The sequence below is a fragment of the Tenebrio molitor genome, chromosome 4 (genome assembly GCF_963966145.1).
Source record: "Tenebrio molitor chromosome 4, icTenMoli1.1, whole genome shotgun sequence".
Taxonomy (NCBI): domain Eukaryota; kingdom Metazoa; phylum Arthropoda; class Insecta; order Coleoptera; family Tenebrionidae; genus Tenebrio; species Tenebrio molitor.
Genome location: NC_091049.1, coordinates 8,831,448 through 8,849,648, shown reverse-complemented (window position 1 = coordinate 8,849,648; position 18,201 = coordinate 8,831,448). Strand labels below are relative to the sequence as shown.

Genomic DNA, 18,201 nt, shown 5'->3' with positions numbered 1-18,201 from the left:
TGTCTGTTACAAAGTCTGCATGATTTTTCAATTAGTTTTTATTATAATTTTTTTTTTCAACTTTTAACATTATGAAATATAGCATGAAATAAAACGCATTACGCTATACGTTCTGGAAATATCCTTCCAGTCTCGTTTAGATGTTCCATATTTGTCTCCTTCGCCGATTTGTCCGTAACATCTTACTCGACTGTAAGATTCCATTTCCAGGACTTATAACGTAAAATAGTATTACATTACATTCAATATCTCTTCGTTGATTTTATTTAATTTTTTCTTTTGTTCTATCCTTTCAACTGTGTTTTCTATTGCCTTTTCATTTGACGAATACATTTCACTATACATATTACACTTTATTCTTTTAATTTTTGGCTATCCTACAGGATGTCGAAACAACTTTCTGTCAAATTTTCACAATTAAATTTTTTCTGGTCCCAAGGAAGACGTCGCAAAAAGCCCCTAAAAAAATCCATCGGTGGCGATCGTTACCCCTTTAATTTTTCCAACTTTTCGATATTTTCCTTTTCACTTTCCACCCTTAACAGCAGCACCCTCGGAAGGAACCTCAGCACGTCAATATCTGATTAGGACGTGATGACTGCGAGCGAAATACTTCCCCTCGCCGGGGGGAGGATTATATTTTTGTTAGCGAATGTCCGAGCACAAGTGCGTTTGACGGTGTGATTTTTCACTTCGACGTTTCGACAGAAGGGGGTGTAAACTGACCGAAGGAGACGCGATCGCCTCCGCCGGATTTACAACCGGTCACGCCACCCCCTGCTGCATTAATTACCAGCTCTCGCGAAAAAACCGTCTTATTAATAACGCCGCCCCGACGAGGGCGGCGCGGGGGCGGAGGTGCCCCGGGCTCCGTGAAAAATGGTTTAAAAATTTAATTATCTTGACATCGACTGCGGAAAATCGTAAAGTGGAAATGCGCCTTTCAAATCCAATTAACTCAAAAATACGCCGAGGAACTGACGCCGACACCGACCCACCCCCGGCCCGTTTCCAAAAATACAGGGGTGGCGAGCGCGGCCGGTTAATCCCGTAATGTACACGATTTTCCCCTAAATCGCGTTTTTTCACCGGGACCATTCTTCCGTCGAAGGTGGTAAAATATGCACATAATTACTCAATTTTCAATAGAATGGGGAAATATTTCATTGTAGCGTTGGGGTTGGACGTAAAAATTGCCACGATTTATCATGTTTCTTTTTTTTTTTAGTTACGCCCACCTACCAACGGAAAAAAGAGGCGAATTTGTTGCTTTTCTGTCATTTTTTTATTGCGATGTGAACGGGACAGGACAAGGGTGAGATGACGTCAGCAGCAAGTGTAGCCGTAACCGCTTACGCCAAAGTAGTTATTGTAGCATTCTGGAAAAGAGAAATTTATTCATTTTAGGTGAATTGTCCATAAAATCCGTTAAAAAAATATTTTGGGGTCGTGAAAGGGTAGTTTTCAATCCGGGGGTAGTTTTTAAATATATTACATGCACTGGAAATCCAGTCAGCATCGTTATGTACTGAATAATCTAGATACTGTAGGTAGCTATAGCTATGAGACTGCTCATTTATTCTGTCAGGTAATTCCACTTTTAACTATTACAGATTAGTAACAGTTAGACATACAGAGTGTCTCAGCTAAGACTTTCGAGCCTAATAACTCAGTTACTTTCCAGCGGATTTTTGTGAAATTTAAAATACAGATATTTTACACGGTGAAGAAAAAAACCCCATAATGCAATCACCCAAGTCTTAAAAACGTAATTTTTACATGCCTTTTTAAAATGTTGAATCAATTAAGATTTATAATCTATTCATTTTGATTGTGACCACTCCCTAGTAACTTTTCAGTTGCTAGGTTATTGATAGGGAATTTTAGATAACACTAAATCCAGTCGCAGTTGGCAACTCTCGGAGGCGCCATTTTGACAGAAACGTCACGCTCACGGAAGATAGAACGGAGAACGACTTGCGCAAACGTTTTTCGACGTACACTGTGCGCATATCTATAAAATTGAGTTTTGGTACAACATTTTAGAATTCAAAAAGAAAATGCCACGTCGTCTTCTCAAAGTAGGGACCAAACGGTTAATATTGACTTGTTTCGAGACATTTATTGAAGCCAACGGGAAAACAACTCACAAAGACGAACATCACCAATAAAGTTAACTCTATTTGTGATTTTTTGTTGTACATTTTGGCTAGTAAGTGTTGTAGTTTGATACCTTCTACCTTTTCATCCCCTGTAAATCATTTTTTTGAACTTTCTGTCTGATTAGTTTTTATCTGAAAATATTTGTATTAATCAATGCTAATTGGCATTTTTCGCGTTTGTCCTGCCAAATTACCATTTCCTTCGTTCTTCATTAATATCGAGAATTGCATGAGATGATTTCAAAGTTTTTACGTTAAATAATCTGTACCTGGATATAACCCCACTTTTCAACAGACGTGATCACAGAATCAGACAGACGTTTTTAGTTTCTCCTACTTCAAATATTGATTTCCGTTATTAATATTGATAAATACATTAAAATCATTGCTTTACTACCACACAAATATTTAGTGTAAAATGTATGCAGCACACAGCTAAACAGCGCCTACTATGTTTTTCGTTGTGGTCACAATCAAAGTGAATAGATATTACATAAAAAATTGATCGTCAATAAAAAATGCTCTAGGAAAAAACTCGTCCTTGAAAGACGTCTGGTTTGCAAGAAAAAAACAAAAAACTGTGTTAAACGTGGCTGCGAATGGAAAAACGTAGACGCGTATGAAACAAACGCGCAATTTTGCAGAATTTTGGTCATCCCTTTTCGCAGAAGCGCAGGTGACATATTTGACGTTTATCTTGCTAACCTTACAAACACTTACAAAGTTAAAGACAACATTTGGACGTAATTGATTATACTGGATGCTTTAATTCTTCCATAAAGGACTAAAACACGATAGGAATATTTTAGCAAAGTAATTTACTTCACGTACGCTTCGTGTGTCTTCAAATAAATTGACGACTCTCTTAACCTTACATTTTGTAAAGCCTACATTTGGATAGTTTTCCATAAGAAAACGAACTGTGTCATTGAAGCTTTTACGACAAATTTTTTTTCCTTTTTCAACAATATTGAAATTTCTGCCGCTGTAATCTATTTTCAATAAATTTTCACAATTTGACGTTTCTAATAAAGCGCGCCCAATTTTGACAGACTTTAAAGGGTGTACAAAATGTTGCTTGGCAATTAATCATCATGTTTCAGAAGGTAACTGCTCAAATACCTTCAAATTTTACATTAAATTTTTAACGACAAAATCTAATCTTTTCGTTGAATCAGACAAGTGATTTACTTAATTGTTTGTGTAGACCCCTGTTTTTTAATGTTTAACAATCTAATAATAATCGCGCATAATTTTCGATAAAGGAAACATGTGTTAAAATTACATTTTTTAACTTGAGGTAATTTTATTATTACTAACTGAACCAGTCTTAGCTGAGACACTCTGTATATTGCTTCATTAACTAACCTTCTTGTAACTCTTATCAAAGAGAATTGATCGAACTCTAAACTACTAATGTTAATTAGTTAATTCTTATTAATCATTTGCAATTTAACTGCATAACTTTTCTAAAAAATATGAAAGACTGTAAAACTAACTATCAAAGTAACGTAATTTGAACTAAGAAGACCCCAACTGCTACGAAATAATAATAGTTAAACCGTAAAGGTCCTATGACGTTTTCTACTGATCAAACGTATGTAAAATCAGTTATCGGCTTAACTAATGATAGTTAGATGTTGCAATTTGAAACTCACGCCTGCAGTAGATCTCCCCGCACGCCTCGTACATCGTCTTCACGCACAACGACTTGCAACAACAATAACAAGAAAAACACCCCAAATGGTATGCCCCGTACGACGTCAGCACCTTTTCAGCGGCGAAAACTTTCTCGCCGCACCTCTTACACCTTTCCGTGGTGCAGCACTTGCAGCAGTAGTTGTTGTTGCAGCGGTTGTTGTTGGCGCACGGCTGGAAGAACAGCATCTTCTTCTTGCCCTCGCAGCAAGCGACCGTGTTGTTGACGCAAGGCGGCTTCTTCCTGACGGGACACGGAGGCTCTTGACAGTTCCGCCTCCTGTTCTTGGTGCAGCACTTCGAACAAGGACAACGAGGGCTGCGCTGTCTCGGCGGGTAGTTCAGAGGCTTGGGGGACCTCGGGCGGCAGTGGATGCGCTTGAAGCAGTTGTCCTCGCACTCGCCGCAGCTGCATCTGTTAGTGGTGTCGCAACAGGCCGGGATGCAGCTGCAGGAGTGGACGTCGCGGGGTCTGCAGTAATCCTGCAAGAGGGTTAGTGGCGGCGATCGGGGAACGAGGGAGGCTCACCGATTCGCTCGAGTTGCAACAGACGGGTTGGGGACAACAGTCGGGGTTGAAGCTGGGGGTGGAGTTCACTCGGCACACCTTCACGGGGTAGACTTCCTGGACTTGGGGACAACAGCACGAGCAGAACACCTCGCCGTAGTAGATCTTGGCGGTGCTGACGTGCAGGGGTCGATTGCAGTTGTCTGAGAGGGAGGGAAATGGTCAGGACGTCTTGGACAAAAGGGGAGGCTTACAGCAGCAGAAACAGCCCTTGTGCCAAACTTTGTTGAGGGCGATCTTGCCGGCAGTGCTGCAAATACCTTGGCCGCAACGTGCACAGCAAGACATGTTCTCACATTATCCGAGGGACACGACAAATTTGTAGATGTTGGGGACAAGGGATGACGGTACTGGAAATTTTGACAGATCACCGGGAAAAGTCGACACGTAGCTGATTCGAATTTCCCTCGATTTTGTAGTACACGACTAGGGTGCTAGATGGCGCCAGATGAACAATCATTCCATAGACAACACAGTAAACCTATAGAACGCAAACTCCTATGCATTTTATCATTTTTTTTGGAAACGCACCCACCACAAGCCGTCAGGGGACGCTGCTGTTTTATAAAAATAAAAATCGCGGAAACTTATGCCAAAATTAAAAAAATATATATATTTTGACATATTAAGTCAAATAATAAATCCACTGTTACGAGAATTTGCAGAATGCAAATGTATTTAAACCATGTGGAACTCGCCATAGATTTTCAAATCCAATTAAATATCCTGGGCATTTTATGGAATGGATTAAAAACACGGCTCAGGGACGCGAGGGTCGCAGGTTCGATTCCGACCCAGGGCCAAAAAAAAAGGCTATATTCTATCTCGTGATTCGGAAGTCACGTTAAGCCATTGGTCCCGGTCTATTGAGTTGGTCATCACGCCCCTCATAGATTTGTAAACCAGTCCTAGATTGTGTAACAACATTTTTTTAACTGAAAACTATTTTTTATAGAATTTTCATCCGATCTACTGATCTACGATATTTCTGCTGAAGACGCTATAAGTAAATTGTGTAAATCCTGTTTTATGTAGTAATGAAGATATAAATTCTTGTGAAAGTTTCAAAAAGAAAATAAGAAAAGCTGAGCAGAATCAAAATTATAAAAAGTCATAATGTTAATCCAAAATTCGGGCTGCAACTACGGGCTGCAATGTACCGAAAACGTTACATGCAAAATTCGATGTCAAAATAAAGAGCAAAATTTTGAAGGTGAGGAAGCCATAAATCTCTGTTTGTCGCAATGGAGGAAAAGAAACACCAAATCAAAATTTATAAAAATGCAATGGAAGTGTATCGAAAAAAATTGAAAATAAAAACTTCAAAATAAATGTAGTCTTTTAATTTAATAAATAAATTATTTTGAAAATTTAAATAAATAAAAAAGCCAGGATATCCAGCTGGCTGTGTCTTATTGTGCACCTACCACAAGCCAGTAGATGGCGTCGGGACACAAAAAACTATGGGAGTTTGCGTTCTATAGGTTTACTGTGTTGTCTATGAATCATTCCATAGATAACGTAGAACATACAGAACGCACAGGCCTTTATACAGAGTGTCTATAAAAGAACATACATCAAGAGTGCTGTGGAACTCGAATATATTTTATTTTTGCCGCTTTGTAGCATATTGTGGTACCAAATAGAAAAACAGAGGTTATGTAACTTCATTAATAACAGGTTTTTCGATTTTTAAAATAAATTTCTGTTAGGTACAGAACACACCACATGCCATTGTATCTATCATCTATCTATCTTTCATTAATTACAGTGTTGTCTGAAGAATGATCACTTCCAATTTGTAATCAAGACGGTAAACATGATGACAATAAAGTACGGATTACAATTTTTTTTTTTTAATTGACAGACAATGACGGCCAAAATTTTTTGGCCGGCATAGTACCTATTTCGGTTTGTTTTATTGACAATATTGACACCTGGTATACATTTCAAATTTAAACGTCTTGGTTTTTGTAATCTTTTATTAATAAAATGGTTTTCTCGTTGGAACATGACATAAAAGTCACCAAAAATCACCAGAATTTATTGCCAACTCAATCAGTACTTGTTGCTCACACGGTAGTTAAATTGGGATGTTTTCAAAGGTCGGGAGTGCTATGGTCACCATGGAAACCGAATTGTTTTGTTTAAATAAATTATTGAAAAGTTTGCGCTACTCCCATATTGTTTTTGTCGGCTGTTTTACGTGTTAAAATTTTTAATTTGACAATACGAGATACTAATTCGAAATACTGTTCAAATTTTGACAATTTTTTATAACATACATTTTTTTTCTAAAAAATAACTCATATCATTTTTCATTAAAATCTTATTTCCTGTGTTTAATGTTTTGTTTGTCGGATATTCTTTGGCAAAGAATAACTTAAATAGCACCTACCAATACAACATGATATCAGAAAAAAATTCTAAGACAATGAATTACTTAAAATTCAAAGTGAGTAGAACTCTTCAAACGATCATTGTGACGGGTATTGATAAAAAATATACAAGAGATGCTGAAAGTAAAAACTTATTAAGAGCGTATTATAAAAATTAAATATTTTCCCCGGTTTCATCCTCTTCTATGTCATTTTCATCTAAAATTGTTGATGGTGGGCAATTACAGTGGCCTATTTTTGAACACGTTGTTTTGCAGGAATGGAAAAACAAAATAATCAAGGCAAGTTGTTGGTACAGTTGGGAGTAAAAAAAACGGATATCAAAATTGTGACATTTTCAAAAATTCAATATAACCCATTCTTTATTGTCAATGTGACAGTTTATGACAACTGGAACATTTGAAGAATTGGTCAAACGTACTGTTACGATTTAAATCGCCGCGCGATTGTAAATCTTCGCGATTTTTCTAGAATGTTCTAGAATCCATCGCGACGGAAACGTACTCGGACTTCCGCCGAAAAATCTGCGCACAGAAGGGGTGGAAGCTATAAATCGGGGGAACCAGAGACAGAACGGGGATTTTTCACGACCTTTTGCCGGTGGTGTTGTCAGTGCCTGGGGAGAGTCAAGGGGACAGTGATCGAGTGAATTTGCAGGGCCGACGAGACGACGTAGTGGAGTTCACGAGGGCCGTTGGAGACGATTCGTCTAAGTACCACCGCCCACATCGCCAAGCGGATCACGGACTTCACTACGGAAGGTTCCAGACCGAACGCTTTTGCGGATCAGGATCTCGTCGAGTTCTGTCAGTCCAGGTCGTCCCCGGACTCACCGGAAGGTGCCGGATCTACCCACCAGCAAGTCCGGAGCAGTGGTGACACCCCAATTTTTACAGGCCGTAGCTTCTCAAAGTTTTCGGTTGTATTTTGTCACTCCGTCGAACTAATTGAGCGTTGTATTAAACTATAGTCAAATTTCCATTGTCACTCATTATTTCGACGGGTGAAAAGTTCTATCAAATTCCTTTAATTTGTATATCGCGTTTAGGATTTATAATTTGTTCCACTGTTAAAGTCGCAGTTTTGTCATAAGGCGCGACATTTCATTAATCGTACTAACTTAAGAAAAAATTTCCTTATCAAGTCCGTCGGGTTTTTATATTCACGAACGATTATCAATCCGTGAGTGACCTCGCCAGGAATTGTGTATCGCGCTCACCAAACATTTTTTTTGCGCGTGGTTCTTCACCGGTCCGTACCGGAGAAAAACATCTCAACTTCAATTTTTTTTTTGGAGCGAAGGAAGACTTGGAGGACCTCCCCGCTTATGCGGGCGGCGTAGCCGAATAGCGACGTTACGTAGGATCCGTCGGCCTTCCTCCTTCGCTAAAGAAGGGATTTTTTTTTTGTTTCGCCGGTACTCGTTCGTTGAATATCTGGGACCCGGAGGACCCTCCGAGGAGTTAGGTTATTCAATTTTGTACACGCCATAAAGGGCTAGTCAGGCTTCGTTGTTTTCTTTCTCATTTATATCATTATTTTCATTGTTTGACATCTGAATAAACGATTAGTTGGAAGATTGTGTATCATTTCCCGTACTCCGGGCTGTTCTCACCAATTTTTCAGCTTCGGTCGGCGTTTCTCGTGGTTCGCATTGTAAACCGAGTCGGAGCCACGACTTGTTCGTTATACCCCTGAACATTCCGGATTTGTAACCGGTAACAGGGTTGCCCAGTTTCGAGAGCGTAATTTATAACGTAACAGTACCTACTACCTTGTCAAAAATAAATTACTCCCTATATTTCGAACTTTTAGAGAAATAACGTTTTTCATGTTGTGTAACTAGAATTTTCAGAAGTAATTTTGAATGCCTAAGGTTGGTTACTATGAATTGAGGGATTAAGTTCAATTAAATATGTCGAAAGAAACCAAAATTGATTGTGAAACGAAAAATCATCTATCACTTAGCGAGGCATTAGTCATTAATTTGCAACTGTGACAAGGAATTAGTCACAGCCTTACATTTTTGAGATATTTTTTGTCTGCCACCAGAAACCACATAGCCCCCAACCTAACCAAATTTATGGCAACCTAGTATCGAATATCCCTAAATCCTAGAGAGTAATTTATTTTTGACACGATTGTAGCACAGTTATTAACTAAACTGTCACAATCAGTCTAAATAAGTTTAAATGTAGGAAGGGCGGTTTCACACTTATGACTGTTATGTCAAAAATTTTGTCTGGTTTTTTTTTTACTCTCCACTGTAAGTGCCTTGAAAGTCCGGAAACTTTTGTTGAAATTCCTCGAAAACTAGAGGTGTTGAAAAGGACGATTCGCCGTTTCTGAAGTAACACTCCACAATGAAATTTTTTTGCTCTGAAGTGAACATATTGCAATAGTCAATAATTAATAATGACAGTTCTCCATTGTAATGACATCTGATGACATTTGAATTACATTTTTACGTGTTGCCAACTGAAGCGTATTACTCACGGACCTCTGGATTTTTTTAATTTTCGATCGCATGGTAGGTATTACTCATGGCCTCCTAGATCGAAAGAGACAAAGTCTCTTATAAGGCCAGTCGCATCGTAGAAATGTCTGTTTTTAAATGTCTTTCATTGACATCCCTTATAGTAGCTCCCTCTATTTTTCAGTCATGTACATTACGATAGGCGGCTAATTTTTAAAAATCAAAAATATTTGTCAATTTATTTTTACAAAATGCCATACGTAAAAAAGTGCTGCATAAAATCGTGTAATTCAAGTAATCCTGATGATAATGTTTCCTTTCATTCTATGCCTGCAGACGCAAATTTAAATTTATTGTGGAAAAAATTTTTACTAGAGAACACTGATATGTAATATGAATTTAAAAGTGTACAGTTTACTTCTCTATTTCGTAGACATGGACCAGATAACGGACTCTGCAATTATATGTATGTAGTCAACATTTTACTGCAGATAGTTTTGTATCAAAAATAAAACAGCGTAGACTAGGCAAGGGAGCATTTCCTTCCTTATTTAATGTTTGTTAAAAGTGAATTTTCAAAAATTAGTTTAGTAATATTTTTGTAGTTTTCAGACCAAGATCCAAATTTTCATACTGGTTCAGATCTTCTAAATTTAATCAATCCAGAAAAATTTTTAGATAAGAATATACAAACCAATATTACGTCAGCAAAAATAAAAGATTTGCTTTATACAAAGCAATGTTTGGAACAAAAATTAAAACGTATACGAAATCATAATCATAATCTAAAAATTGAATTAGATTTGGAGAAAGAAAAAAATATTAGTAATTCCGAGTATCGAAGTTTACACCAGATTAAAAAAGATGCGTCTAACATGAATCCCAAGGCAATATTTTTGTTAGACCAAATTAAAAATTACTCCAAAAGGATATGAGTTTCCTAGAAATGTTCTGTTAAAATTACCTTGCAAAACAACCTTAAAAAAATATTTCGGGACAGATAATGAAAATTTGATTCAAAATCGACTTATGTGTGAAATTAAAAACTTTGAATGCCCCAGAACGAATTTGCTCGTTGATTGTTGATGATATGGCAGTTCGGAAAAAAATTTAATTTCATACCTTTATATCAACCCCATTTTTCGATGTAAAATTCATAATTACACTGTTTGCAGTATAATAATAGGTAAATTAGTATCTCCGGTACTAAGTAATTATTGTAATTCGAAGACACAATTTTTTAAAAAGACAAACATTCTTACCAAAAAAAGAAAACTTATGAAATTAAATTAATTAAGAAAATAATTTAGAATTACATAATCATGATTATTGTTACATTATTATTGTTCAATAAATAAATTTTGATAACTGGCTTATCTATTGTAATAAAAAAAAAAATTATGATGATTTTATCGTTCTCATATCAGAATCCCAAAATTTATAGATTCTTACCAATCTAACCTTACGCTGCCAATTATTTGAGGTTATATTATTGAAGAGAGGCAACCCTCCAGACCCCTTATAGTGCTGCCCTCTTAAAAACACGAAAAAGGCCTGAAACTAGCTAATGCGGCTGGCCTTATAAGAGACTTTGTCTCTTTCGATCAAGGAGGCCATGGTATTACTAAACACTTTTTTGTCAAACACCATTAAAAATAATTATATATTTTCTTCAAAAAATGCTAACTATGCGACTCTAGAAGACAAACTGAACGTGTTTCTATCTGAGCCGGTCAACACCGGGCTACCGAACATCTGCCTATTGTTCTTCTTTTTCCACATACAATTAATTCCAAACAAGTTTCAATATAACAATATACTGTTCCTAAAGTCATTCTATGTTGTTCTCTAGTATTTTTCTTGCGAAAATAACGATTTCTAACTGGAAAATTTCAGTTCTTATAATAAACAATAAATTAATGAAACAAACAATGAGCGGCAATTTTTAACCTATAAAGGTTTTAATATGTTTTATTTATAACACATTAAAAAAATTTCGTACAAATCCGAGCTCTTGCTACCGGTTCCGAAATAAAAACCTAACGTTACTCCACTATAGATAACCCACCTATACAGTGTCTTAACCAACCAGTTAGTAACTTCTCAACGAATTTTTCATTTTAACCAAAACATTCCTAGAACTAGATTGTATAAAATATTGTACCTACTTATTAAGCCTTATTTTATTCTAATCTTTCTGCAAAATATTTACACACCCATCATCGTCTATGACAAAAAAGAACAAAACTATTCAACTTCCATAATTTCATTAGAAAATTCTGAATCATCATTACCTGCATCAAAATCCCAATCAAATTCCGAGTCACATTCTCCTAATGAAATTATTAAAGGAAGAACGTTTTCAAATAAAAGATTTCACATTAATTTTGCCCAATCTTCCGAAATAAGTTCTTCACAATATCTACAAAAATGTTGGCAAATTTCAGGAGTACATTTCAAAATAGACTCAAGCGATAAATTCACAACTCTATCGCGAAGTTATAATAGGTCTTACAAAACCCCTGTGCCATTTCAATTGGGTCGTTGTTTCTTCCTTCACTATCCGTGCTACGTATTTATCTTGTACTCACCTACGATTCAATTTATACACAAAAAAAAACTTGACTTCATTGTAACTTACTGAAAATATGTTCTGCAGTCTAATACAAACACCATCAACACGTTTTAAAGTCGCTTAATTATGATTACGGTAAATTCGGCAACATGTTACGTTCATTTTGATAGGTCCGCATGTCAGGCACTTTAGTGACAGCAGAGATGACAGAAATCAAACATGTATCCAACGTTAAAAAATGAAATCATAGCCTCCCCTTATGCCAAAACATCGTGAATGGTATATACCACGACCTGCTGTATAATAACCGGCCTGTTCATTTCATTAAAAAAGCATTGCAAAAATGTTTCCGAGAAAGAGCCTTTTCGCCGATGAGTGCGCCACAGTACGGGCGCTTCTAAAGAATAAAAATGCGGAAAAATATGTTTAGACATGATTTTAGAGTTAAGATTGAGTACAGTAAGTTCATATTTTCTTTCTAAAACTATACTGAATACAATTGTATTTTTGTGTTTTCGATTTTAAATTCGAATGTCATTTGAACGAGAAAAACTCCCGGTGACAAAAACTTAAGACGAATAATATCCCCAAATAGCGCCCGTACACTAGCGCTCTGCGGGGATCACTCAAATTACACTTTTGAACAGGCCGGTTATAATACAGCAGGTCGTGGTATATACTAACCGTCGTCTGCGCTGATCGTAATAACAAGTCGTGCCAATCGCTCAAAACGCTGCGACCGGAAAAAAGTCAAAATATCGGTAGATGTCACCACCTCGCGCGTTATGGCATGGCCAACTGTATCAAAACGCTAGGCGCTTATCAGTGGCGTACTGAGCCCTTAACGGGCCCGTGTTCCATCGTGGCAACACGGGCCCCCCTAACCCCCCCTTCCCGGCAGTGTTAAAATCAATAATTTTTTTTTTTGTTCGACACTGTCAGAATTTGAGAATTTTCTCCTATGTGAACGGATTTTGATAAATGTCACAACTTGTCAAAACGAAACGTCAAGCTAATTTTACAGGTTTTAAGCGATTTGGAGCCTTTAAGGGGCTCATCGAACAAAAAAACGTCGTATTCAACTCGTTCTTGTGTAAATTGGGCCTTTTTTGGCACTCGTGGGCCTTTAAAACGCTCGTTTCACTCGCTACTACACAGAAAAACGGTGTGTGAATTCTTCTAAAAACAATTTTTTAGTCATCACAACTTAATTTTAACAGGTAATATAAAAAAATTAATTTTGGTCTTTCTTAAATTTGTAATTTGTAATTGAACAATGGAAAGGGCCCTTGCGGGCCCCTTCGGGGGCCGGGCCCTCGTTCCGCGGAACCCACGGAACCCTGCTCAGTACGCCACTGGCGCTTATTATAGCCGTCCCACTTGGTTTGAAAAAGTCGTCGTCCGCGCCGATAATAACAAGTCGTGCCATTCGATGTGAAATGGCCACCAGAGGCACTTGGATCAGTTGGATCGCGAATGAATGGAAACTGTAATAACTACGGAAGGTTTATAACTAGAATAAATGTCAACCATTAATTCGTCATTGATTATCAAAATAACAATAAATACAATAAGAACTTCAATCATAATCGGTGCAAATCATTTTGTAATATTAATTTGTGTTCGCGAGAAACAGCTAGACATATAATTGATTTCATATAAATGTTCATCAAGTGAGCTGTGCATTTGTAAAAGCACCTTTAATTTAGTTACATTACAAAAGTCACATTTATGAAGGTCATGTCCAATAAATCTTTACTTGGTAAAAATACAAAGACAAAAACAAATAAGAATTACTTTAATTTAATCAGTAAAAAGACGTAACATTGCTTTTGAAATCAGCAATGTTAAAATGGATAAAAACTGAAAAATTAGTCAAATCGGGTTCGCGCAGAGCAAGCAACTTTGAAGTCAAAGTCACTAGCTTTAGCTTTACTACCAACAGAAAATCAGATTTCCATGGCTTGCTTAGATGCACATTTATATGAAATTGAGTATAAAAAGGGTTTGAAACTCGAATAAGTGTCAATTGTCATTGATTGTCAAAATAACAAATACAATAAGAACTTCAACGACAATAATGCAAATCATTTTGTGATATCAATTTGTATTCGCTAGAAACAGCTAGACATTTAAATTTTGACAATTTGAATAAATTTTTCCTTCTGTAATTTCTGTAATACTATTACAGTTTCCCATAACGCGCGAGGTGGTGACATCTACCGATATTTTGACTTTTTTCCGGACGCAGAGTTTTGAGCGATTGGCACGACTTGTTATTATGATCAGCGCAGACGACGGAAAAAGTGTTCCCGTCGAGTAGGCCCTGGAGCGTACGTACAGTGGCGCCCCCTAAATTAACATTAGGAACTGATTTGAAAACGAAATTCGTCACAATGACAGTATTGACAGTAGCTGCGTTCGTTTATTTCATTTTTATGCTAATTTACGTTAAAATCGTTCGGTTATTGTAAAATGAGCAAATTGATGTAAATCTAAATCGTTCGGATATTAGACGTCAGAGTCATTAGAGGAAGCTCGATTTGCTAGGAGTATTTCGACCAAAGATGTTGAGATTTTGGCGCCTGTCACAATTGTAGGGTTAGGTATATCTGGTTATGTTTATGTGGTATGTGGAACAAGAGAGAAAAACAAGGGCATTTGCACAAGGTTTGAGTGGTGGGAAACGATGTAGGAGGACGCCCTAAAAGTGTCTGGCCAGAAAAAACGCGAAAATTCGACCGGGAGCTAAAGTGAACAATTACCTACCCTATTTTCGTTCGTTTATTTCAGATTGATCTCCAATCAGCTGTTCAAGTCTATTAAATTTGTGCTTGCATCTCCGAGGTAGTATCCGAACGCACCTAGTGTACCTAATCAAAACTTAGAAATATGTAGTGGAAAAAAAGGTCAATATGATTTTTTAACGTTCCGCTGCAAAGATTTTTAAATTAAGCTACATTTGATGCATGATTGTCAGTAACAAGCTAAAGAACAATGACACCATAATCTGTGAAAATTGTGCCGTTGTTAATGTTGAATGGAAAAAGTAGGTAAGTACCCTGCAGCAATTGTGTATCTAGTTGATAACCCGTGGATAACATAGCAGAGCATTTTGTTGGCTGTGCAAGGTCTTTCCACTAATGGTTTCAGATTTGGTATTATCCAAACCATATACAGTATACCGGAACATTTTTTTAACATTGAACATAGCCCATACTTATTCCCTGTTCAGTTTTAAAAAACACAGGTCAATGCATGTATGTAATCACATAACCAAGGTAACGAAAATAAGTAGGTACTTGACAGATTAACAAAATGGTCAAGTTGTTTGAGGAAGAAATACACATAATGCAGTTATTCTATGCCAATCAGAGCATTAGAAATGTGCGTGACATTTCCAATGCAACACATGATAGACCAATTCCATCAATCGGAACAATTTTTAACATTATTTCAAAATCTCTGGTGTTCGGTATAGTTCGTTGCATAGCAACTCACAATGCATTGATCTGTGTTTTTTAAAATTGAACATAGGGAATAAGTATGGACTATGTTCAGAGTTAAAAAAATGTCCCGGTATATCGTTTATAACGACGTGGAAGGGACCGCTGAAATTCGGTCGTTATAACCGTAGGTCGCTATTTCCAAACACCATTTTAATACTGAAAAATCTTTTTATTTTCATAGAAAAGTGTACATTTTGAGATAACCGCTTTTGAATTCAAAACTAACCGCCAATGAAAGCTATAGAATTACCGGCGTTCGGTACCGTCGGCGACCGCTTGGGGGCGTGGGTGAAAGTCGACAGGGGATGAACGGCCATGTTTTTTTTTGGAGGGCACTTTTTCTTGACCGCAGAGTAGTACAGAAGTACCGTGTATTTTTTCTGTGCGCTAATTGTGCGATTTTAGTTGTTTTTTTTTTATTGAACTGTGCTAAATGTTGCTGTCCAACTTCTGTTTTGAACTAGGTATGTGTTTGGGGCACTAAAATTAATTCTGCTTCGCGCGAAATGTAGTTTAACAATAATAAGACACAAATGGGTCGCACGTGGGTTTCCACCATGTTTTACAAAATCCACATTTATCTCGACCATCCCCATGTATTATGTTTTTAACATTATAAGCTTGCGAAGGAGCGTAAGGCAGCCTGGTTCTAGTTTTGCTAAATTTACGTTTTCCTTTTGTTGTCAAAGCAGGTTTTACAATTCACTAATTTTCCTAAAAGAAAAATGACTCCAAGTTTTAGCGTGGGTCTGTGGCTTTCACTTTTATCAGCGCACTCCCTCTCTTTGATCCCCTTTCTAATTATTCCGAGTGACGCTTTTGGTGTAACAAGTATTTATTTATTGCTTAACATTTTTAATCAAAATTTGAAAGTTTCCACTTTCCATCCCGGTAGCAACCAATTGGGTTTATATTTCAGGTATCTGCGCGGGCTTTTTCCTTATCCAGGGATCTTCTACATTTAGGTTTTCATCGTGTAGTCCCGGGGCGCCCTCCATATTATCCAAGGGGGGGCCCCTTGTCGATGATCCGGCTCTAATATGCTAGGGTCGACTGGACTGTGTTTTTTGTTTTATTGTTATGTATGTGTTATTGGTTGTTACCACTTTTCCATCCCAAACTGAAAGTGTTCTTAGATTACTCCGTCAACAAAGTTTTGTCGCGGTTTCTCTCTCTGTTTGAGGGGCTTAGTTGCTCCTAACATCCAATCGTTGAACACGACCCCGCGGCCCCTCGTTTAACATGTTGTGCCCCAAGAGAGACCCGAAAACCATAACGCTTGGCGGGGCTTGCTGAATGCTGGTCCGCAACGTCGCTCATGGTGTAAGTTGAATCCGAGTTCCTTGGCACAGAACTTCCGGAATGGTAATCTGTTCTCGAAGTTTGTGGTACTTGACAGCGTCGTTTGTTTTTGCTTTGAAATAGTCATATTCAATTCAACCGATGAACTTAGAGTACCTCAATTTGTTGACTTAACGTAAAGCAGTTAGGATTTTTCCCCTTAGCACTAAATCACGGGTAGGCGGGAAATGATAAAGTCGTAAGGATAGGTACCACAGACCTCCGGACCACCCAAAGCCACTCACTCCTTCTACAGCGTATCTGCCGTATTTTGTAAATTAACTTGGAAAAGAAAAAAAAAAGAACATGCTGAAGTTGTCGCCTAGTGCCCGCTCTCGCTCGAACGGTCCGAAGTAACTGTTTTGTTTGTAATGTACATGACCCTCCTGTTTTTTTATGAATTTGAATTGTGTTGTTTATGAAATCAGTTTTGCTCAATTCTCACTAACTGTCCCGTCCACGTTGTCACTTCGGACTTGTTCGTATTTTCAGGAGAGGTTTTAGCGGAGCCTCATTCGGGGGTCTGGGAGAATGGCCAGAGCTCACCATTTTCCTAGAGTTCTAAATGAGTAGTCTTCTCACATTTGAGGAGACTTGGGTGCCCTCTCCCGAGACGTTTTATTATTCATGGATCCCGGCGTTAACGAAAATCATAACTTTGAATAAATAGCTGGTTTTAATTATTGTGTTGTTTTATTTGCACTCTTCTGTGTGGTTCACAAACCCTGTTGGAACGAATCTGGTAATGTTTAATTTGTATTTAAAAAAAAAACACAACGTAGGGAAATTAACTAAAGTCCATTCATTTTGTATTGAACTTTTCAAGGTCAAATAATTTAAATTTTGACACTGTAATTATGTTTTGTAAATAGTGACATGCCTATAACCAACATAATGTGATTTAGCAATGCTCAATTCAACGTTTATGGTGTTTACCTGCATGTCACTATATACAAAACATAATTACAAAGCCAAAAAATAAAATTATTTGACCTTGAAAAGTTCAATACAAAATGAATGGACTTTAAGTACGATCACGCGCTCTTGACCATTTTTTGAATTTCGCGGGTTTTATTTTTCATTGTGTATGTTGGTAAAAAAAAAAAATGAGATGGCCGCTTGGTGGGAAATTTGAATTACCCACTTGGTTCATCACAATTTAAAGGTAAATAAACGTGTCGATACATTTTTAAAGCTTTTATTACAAATTTAGGATCTCATCCTGTGTGTTCCTCCCATATGCATTTTCCTTTAAACTGAATGTTTCTTTTTGGTAAACGACTTGTTGGCTCCTGGTAACTTATTTGCTAGCTGGGTCGGCGAATCTTTGTATTTATTAAGTCCATTTGGGTTATCCTCTGCAACCATGAGAATTTTGTTCCATTCTAGGAAATTTAGGTACCATTGTCTTGTTGAATTTTTTTCATAGGTGACAATCTTTTTGATGTGCTCATTTATTCTAACGCTGACACG

The 18,201-nt window shown here is 37.3% G+C and overlaps 1 protein-coding gene and 1 long non-coding RNA gene across 3 annotated transcripts in view; one reads left to right on the top strand and one right to left on the bottom strand.

Moving 5' to 3' along the window:
- LOC138129042 (uncharacterized) overlaps nt 1-18,201 on the top strand; it is a 208,482-nt gene that overhangs the window by 95,445 nt on the left and 94,836 nt on the right. The window lies entirely within an intron of this gene.
- On the bottom strand, nt 1,263-4,835 carry LOC138129031 (keratin-associated protein 10-11-like). 2 transcript variants are annotated; one of them, XM_069045289.1, is made up of 4 exons: nt 4,623-4,835; nt 4,390-4,571; nt 3,821-4,343; nt 1,263-1,379 (listed from the first exon to the last, which is right to left on the bottom strand). In XM_069045289.1, the coding sequence occupies exons 1-4, from the start codon at nt 4,714-4,716 to the stop codon at nt 1,327-1,329; spliced, it is 852 nt and encodes a 283-aa protein (XP_068901390.1). In that variant the 5' UTR covers nt 4,717-4,835; the 3' UTR covers nt 1,263-1,326. The 2 variants fall into 2 exon arrangements, with proteins under 2 accessions (XP_068901390.1, XP_068901392.1); XM_069045291.1 differs by having other exon boundaries at nt 4,689-4,835.